Genomic DNA, 7,500 nt, shown 5'->3' with positions numbered 1-7,500 from the left:
GCAACCCGCGAGCGAACGCATCCTCGTCCAGGTGTCCCTGCTGTGTGGTCGTGAGGATCAGCTTCTTCACGGACTTGACCGCTGCCTCGGCGTGACCATTGGAGCGTGGATAATGAGGTGAAGATACACGATGCTCCACCCCCCATCGAGCCAGGAAGCGCCGTACCGATGAAGAAGTGAACTGCGGTCCACCGTCAGTCCTCAGGAGAACAGGCACGCCCGTGTCGGCGAACACACCCCGAAGGACACGAACGAGCTGATCAGCCGATGCTGGACGTGAGCATGCAGACACGTGAGGCCACCCAGACAAGCGATCTACATACACGAGGTATGTACGGCCTGCTGCGTGGAAGTAGTCTGCAGAAACTGACTCAAACACCCTGCTGGGTGTGTCCGTGTCCTGCCAGAGAGGTTCGTTGGCTTGGCTTGGTAGGAGTGGACGGCATAGTGAGCATCCAGAAACGACGTTCTCAACGTCTCTGTCCATACCAGGCCAGTACACCGTTTGTCGGGCCCGTCGCTTGGTGCGCTCCATCCCCTGATGACTGTCATGGAGTCGCTCTAGTGTTTCTCGGCGGAGGCTGTGAGGAATAAGAAGCCTCGGCCCGTAAACCACCAGGTCGTCGTCTACGGCCAGCAGACTGCGCACCGGCCAGTACGTACGCAAGCGGTGATCGAGGTCGTGGCAATGATCAGGGAAGCCCTCGATGATGACGTTCTTGAGCAAGCAGTACTCCCCGTCTCTTGCTGCTGCGGCACGTACCATTTCCACAGTCTGATCCTGGAGTGGTGCTAAGCGGACGCCGTCCTCATTGGTGGCAGATAACGCTGAGATGACCGCTGAGTGGAGAGGGTCGAGGTCACCAGAAGTAGCAGCATCCTCTTCCTCCACTGGGTCCTGTACTGGAGCATCGTCTGTCAACTCGATGGCCATGGATCCACCAGCCATTGCACGTAAACCTTCCTTTGCTTCGAAGACGCTGGGAAAGGCCTTGATCACAGCAGCAGCGTGCCCCGCACGCTGCTGTGGCGTTGGGTCGTAGGAATGAGGCCAGCTGATCACTTCTGTGGGCGTAGATAGAGGTGGCTGCGAGGCGGTCGGGTACTTGATGGAGCTGTTGCCGGTGTGCTGTTCTTCCCTGCGTAGCGGTCGGATTTGAGCCGGAAAATCTTCGGGGAGGATTCCGAGAGCGATGGAATCGTACCAGCTAAGCAGCGCCCCCTTCACCTCCTTCACCACGCTCACAACAGTCTCAGCTTCCCTGTCGCCCAGTTGCAAGTGCGACGAGAAAGTTCCTACACAGGTGAGGGGGTGATTACCGGCAGCATAAAGTCCATCACCATCAGCGGGCGCCAAGCTGGAGGGCGGGATTCCAAGGAGTGTTGCCGTGTCGAGGCCAATAACGGTCGTTTCGGCCCCAGAGTCAGGAGTCCACGTAATCTTGTCTCTTCCAGCGGGATGTGTGGCGGTAATGAGCACCTGGGGCGCAGGTCGTGCCGTCACCGTCTTTGTGTATACGCCTGATAAGAGCTGGTATACACTGGCACTGGCTCCCCGCCTCGGGCCTGCACCGCGATGAGGAGAGACAGTTGAGGAACTCCTCGAAGCTCCTCGTCGTTTCCTCACTGTCTGCTGACATACACTCGCAAAATGCCCTCTTTTCCCGCAGTTACGACACACTTTATCTATTGCCTGGCATCCCCTTTTGTCACTGCGACAATCTTTGCCACAACGATAACAGCCCGTGGGGCTTGAGCCCCCGAAACTGCCCTTCCTGTAGTTCGAGACAGCGTTCACACCATGGCTCGAAGAGTGAGAGCCGCCCCTTAGTACTGCACTACACTGGTTAGCGCTCTCTGATGCTCTGCAAATATCTATGGCGTTTTCAAGGGTGAGTTTCTTGTTTTCCAGCATGCGTTTCAGAGCCACTTCGTCTCGTGTCCCAACGACAATTCTGTCACGCAGCTGATGGTTTATGCACTGGTCGCAAAAGTCACAGAAATTGGCGATTTCCTTAACAGCACATAAAAAGTCGTCAAAACCTTCTTGCGTTTCTTGCACGCGGGAGTAGAAGTCTCTTCTATCCATGATGATGTTGCGCTGGCTTCGCAGGTACTCACACATTGCATCGAGGATGGTTCTTAACTCCGCGTCTCTCGGTAAGCTTATCCCGTAGCGAAGTGTACGGGTCCACTCGTCGTCTAGGACAGCAGCGAGTGCCGCCCTCTGCTCAGCCAGGGAGAGACAGTCTATCCTGGCGAGGGTTACGTATCCTTCAAACTTATGGCGCCACGTGTCGAACTCACGTAAAGATGCTGACGCCGTTAAGTGAGGAATGATGGTGGCGGACGTCGGGAACCTCGCGCCCTGGGTAGACGTGCTGCGGGCTGTGGTTTCGCCTTCATTGCTCGCCGTGGTGCGACTGGGAGCTTGTGTCCCCACTCTCTCCAGCAGCTGGGTTAAACGCTCCTCGCGAGCCTGACTCTGCTCCGACTGTCGCGCTAGCAGAGCCTGACTCTGCTCCGACTGTCGCGCTAGCAGGGCAGCCAGCGCCTCCAACTGCTTCTCCATTCTGCGCCGTACCCACTGCAGCCTTGTCCTGATCCTACTCACTGCGCCATGTTCGACTCTTGACCAGCAGGGGCACAGGAAACGCAGGTAACAGTGCAGGTGTTTATTCACAGAAGGTGTGAACAGAAGGCTGGAGGTAGGTGATCTCTCGGCGCCAGGCCGCGCACTTCCACTTAACACTTATGACTGAAGCCTAGCTCGTTCACTCATACACGTATTCATGCCTCACACAAGTCTCGCTCATTCACTCGTTCACACAACTAGCTAACAACCACACAATTATGATAAGTAACTACGTATTTATTGCTACAGAAATAAGAAATACTGGCCATCATTTTCACACATTTCGGCACCAAAACTCAACTGCATTTACAAAGCTGTAGTGGAAGTTATTGCGGTTTTAAAGAGTGTTCTCATGATTCTAGCACTGGTTAGACAAGAAATGTGCATCATCTATGGAGAAACATTCGTTAGAATCCGGCTAATGATTTATGTGGCCTTTATAAATAGCTCTGATGAAAGAATAAAGCTTTTCAAAATAAGGACACGGTGAATTTATAATTCTTTCGATAATTTAACAGGGAATCTGTGTCATCAGTGTGAAAAAACCCTTGAGAACACGACTAATCATGTGTGTAGCCTTTGAGAACAGCTTTTCATAATTTTACCAGTTTAACAAGGATTCTCCACCGTCAATGGAAAAAAAAAAAAAAAGCCTAGAGAAGCATCTCTGTGAACTCTAAAAATAGTCCTCATGCAAATTCAAAAGCTTTTCTAAACAAAGGCACTTTTTTTTTTTTTTTTTTTTTTTTTTACAGTTCTATTAGTTTAACAAAGTTTCTGCGTCATCAATGGGAAAAACACCCTTGAAAACCCGACTGTGTGTCCTGTGAAAATAGTTTTAATGAGAGAATAAAGCGTTTGAAGACAAGGAAGGGCACAGATTGAAAACGGAACAGGATAGGCTATGCGAGACTGGATCCCACACCAGCCTAGCACAACCATTCATCTTGTGCCTCGTAATGGGCCAGCCGCTTATCCCAGACGTGAAATACGAGACTGTGATGGGAAACAAATTAGTAGTCGGCGAAACAGTAGCACGGAAATTGAGGCGTTATGTCTTGGAAGGAGAATAAATAAATCATGAGTGAAAAAAAAAAAAAAAAATACAACCATAGAAATAATATAACCAGAAAAAAATCTATTAAAATAGGAGAAAATAAATAAAACAGTTATTTCATGAGTAAGAGAGAGAGAGAGAGAGAGAGAGAGAGAGAGAGAGAGAGAAAAAAAAAAAAAAAAGCAGCCATAGAAACGATATAACCAGTAAAAATATGGAACATACTTAGAAGACGAAATTTGTTCAGCTAACTTGGGAAAGTTATGCAATAAAGATAACTAGGAGACAAGTTTAGGAATCATTTGACAGGGGGAAAATGTAGTGGAGCCTGTATTCATTCAGCAGATGAATAAAACAACGTAGCAAGGAATAAAAATAAAGAATAAAAAAATGAAAAAAATAAATAAAACCAAATCATAAATAAATTGGTAAGTAAACAAATTAATAAAGTGAACAGGAGAAAATAAGAGCTATTATTACGGAAGGAAACTCAAGGCTGAAGCAAATGTAGTAAAACAAATGAATAAATAAAGTATAATAGCTAGATAAATAAAGAAAAAATAAATGCAGAAGTCAATGAAATAAGAAATAAATAATCTTTACTTTATCCCATTCTAGTCTGGAGAATTACCTAAGAGACTGAATAATTATAAACGAGTCATAAATAAAAGGGAAGACTGAAAACCGAAAAAAAAAAAAAATGAAACAAAAAACTCGATAAAAACCTCAATGCTCTTTGTGTTTCAGCCGTAAGAACTACCTGCAGAAGGGCCACAGCACCAACAGATGGTTCCTGGTATACTCCTGCTACGCTTGGGGCCTCTCCCTCTTAGTGTGTCTCCTCGCTGTGGCCAGGGATTTCTCCTCAGGCCTCCAGAATTCCTTCCTCCCCAAACCTAACTTCGGCCAGTCCAGATGCTGGTTTTCAGGTGAGCTTTCAGACTTCCCTTCCCTAACCTAACCTAACCTAACCTAACCTAACCTAACCTTACCTAACCTAACCTAACCTTACCTAACCTAACCTAACCTTACCTAACCTAATCTAACCTAACCTAAACTAACCTAACCTAACCTTACCTAACCTTACCTAACCTAGCCCAATCTTTACCTAACGTAATCTCATACTTAACCTTAACGAAACTCACCTAACACAATCTCTCTAACTTAACCTTGCCCAATCTTTACCTAACCTAACCTAATCTTTATCTAACCTAACGTAACTTAATCTTTACTAAACCTTATCTGGCCATACCCAATATTTGCCTAACTTAACGTAATCCATTATTTTTACTAATAACGTTATCTTTTGTAATTTTCTCTGGTGACAGTGTCAGGTTTATTTATTTATTGTTTATACTAATAACGTCCTTTTTTATTTATTGTTATTTTCTTTACTAATTACATTTTTTTTTTCTCAAAAAACGATGCCAAGATCATTTATTTATTGTTTATATTAATAACGTCCTATTTATTTATTATTATTTCCTTTACTAATAACGTCCTCTATTTTTTCCTTAAGTGACGATGCCAGGATCATTTATTTACTGTTTATATTAATAACTTCCTTTTTATTCATTGTCGTTTTCTTTACTAATAACGTTCTCTATTTTTTTTTTTTTTTTTCTTAGGTGACGATGCGCTGATTATTTTCTTCTACGGGCCCACGTCAGTGGTGCTCGGGATCAATGTTATTCTGTTCTGCATCTCCGCCTACAAGTTGTGTTCTCTCAGTAAAAGTTCGGAGGCAAGAGCTTTCCAGTAAGTAATCTCTCTCTCTCTCTCTCTCTCTCTCTCTCTCTCTCTCTCTCTCTCTCTCTCTCTCTCTCTCTCTCTCTCTCTCTCTCTCTCTCTCTCTCTCTCAAGGCTCTTAGGTAAGGCGATGGTCACTTGTCTTGTGAGTTGCTTCTTTCTTTCTTTTTTTTTCTTCTTCTTCTTCTTCTTCTTCTTCTTCTTCTTCTTCTTCTTCTTCTTCTTCTTCTTCTTCTTCTTCTTCTTCTTCTTTCCTTTCTTATTTTTGCCCCGCCCCGCCCATTCGGAATGATTTGCGATCTTGTAGCTCAGCAGGTTTTTACTCCCGTGTATATATATATATATATATATATATATATATATATATATATATATATATATATATATATATATATATATATATATATATATATATATATATATATATATAATTTTTTTATGCATCGCTTGTAGCACTGAGGAGAGAGCAGCTGCCGTAAAAAAAAAAAGAAAGAAAAAAAGATAAATAAGTAAATTGAATAAATATATATGTAAAATGAAATAGATCAATATATTAAAATAAATAAGACAACAGTAATGATAATAACAAAGTAGTGATAAAATATGAAAAGAAGTAATGAACGGATGAATAAGTAAACAAGCGTACTATACCAAGTACTGTAAAAATAAAAGAAGTATAGAGTTTACAATAATTTAGGAAGATTTAATATACTTTTTTTTTCTCTCTCCTCTCTTCATATTTTCTTTCCTCTCTCCATTTTTTTTTCTCTCTCTCTTCATTTCATCATAACTATTTTTAAGGCAATGTGCAAAAGTACTACTTGTAATTATGTTTATTCCTGCCATGTATTTAAATAACAGGTGATAGAAACGTAAAAATTATATTAAATTTATATACGTTTTTTTTTTAGTTCAAGACGAGAAAATGTGGCAGAGAGAGAGAGAGAGAGAGAGAGAGAGAGAGAGAGAGAGAGAGTGTGTGTGTGTGTGTGTGTGTGTGTGTGTGTGTGCCATACATGGTAGTCCTCTTAGACACATGATTCCTCCCAGCTGACATAAACATTCCTTCCCTCCTTCTCCTCCTGCTCCTCTTGTCCTTCCTAATGTATAACTCCTACTTCCTCGTATTTACCTCCACACCTTCCCATACTAGCTTGTGCACTCCTGAGACTCCAATTTTCCTCTATCGTTTTATTTGAGTGCATAGAAAACGAATAGCAAGTCTCCGGCATCACAGCCCCCCTGATGAGAAGCTCTGGCTCCCTCCTCTCTCTCCCTCCTCGCTCCTTCCCTCACCCTCCCTCACCCTCATCCATCTCCTTGTCTTCCCTTCTCTCCCTTCCCTCTCATATGGCTTTCCCTTCCTTCTCTAAACCCTCACCATTTCCCATAACACTGTGCACTGTAACCTCTCTCTCTCTCTCTCTCTCTCTCTCTCTCTCTCTCTCTCTCTCTCTCTCTCTCTCTCTCTCTCTCTCTCTCTCTCTCTCATTAAGCCGAATTCTAATTTCGTTCCAATATCGCAATACGGAGACTAAGTTTTCCCTTTAAAATCTTCTTACTTCCTCATTCATTTTGGGTTTGAATAACACAAAGAAACAGGAAGTGAAGCCAGTCATAACTCATGGCTTCCGTTTCACTTCCCTACAGGTTCACGTTGTACTTGAAGCTGTTTGTTCTCATGGGCATCACCTGGATTTTCGAAGTCATCTCCTTCTTCGTGCAGCGAGAGACTTATGGTTCCAGCGGCAACTACGTGTGGTAAGATATTTATTGGTACCATATTTCGGATGATATTGAAATAACTAAGATGCATTCAGATGCCCTTATAGTGTTGGGAATGCGTTCTGCAGGGCCATACAAACTTTAGGATGCATCACTTCATTAGCCGTTTGGGCATGCGTTCTCTAACACGAGTTGTTGTTGCTTGTGTTCCTCAGGCTGGTGTTCGACATCATCAACATCATGCAGGGCCTGATCATCTTCCTGGTATTCGTGTGTCGCCCCGCCGTATTGGTCCGCGTGTGTGAGGTGCTCTGCGGCGTCAGCTTCGCCAAGA

At 44.1% G+C, this 7,500-nt stretch overlaps 1 protein-coding gene across 1 annotated transcript in view; it reads left to right on the top strand.

Moving 5' to 3' along the window:
* LOC135090583 (probable G-protein coupled receptor Mth-like 1) overlaps positions 1-7,500 on the top strand; it is a 20,473-nt gene that overhangs the window by 12,134 nt on the left and 839 nt on the right. The window contains exons 7-10 of the mRNA XM_063987464.1: positions 4,440-4,621; positions 5,321-5,450; positions 7,092-7,202; positions 7,382-7,500. The exon at positions 7,382-7,500 is cut by the window's right edge and continues 839 nt beyond it. Coding sequence (XP_063843534.1) covers positions 4,440-4,621; positions 5,321-5,450; positions 7,092-7,202; positions 7,382-7,500 — 542 coding nt within the window. The remainder of the gene's footprint in view (positions 1-4,439; positions 4,622-5,320; positions 5,451-7,091; positions 7,203-7,381) is intronic.

This window comes from Scylla paramamosain, chromosome 35, assembly GCF_035594125.1.
Source record: "Scylla paramamosain isolate STU-SP2022 chromosome 35, ASM3559412v1, whole genome shotgun sequence".
NCBI classification, from domain to species: Eukaryota; Metazoa; Arthropoda; class Malacostraca; order Decapoda; family Portunidae; genus Scylla; species Scylla paramamosain.
Note: the sequence above shows the minus strand (reverse complement) of the source record. Positions and strands in the feature narration are given on the sequence as shown.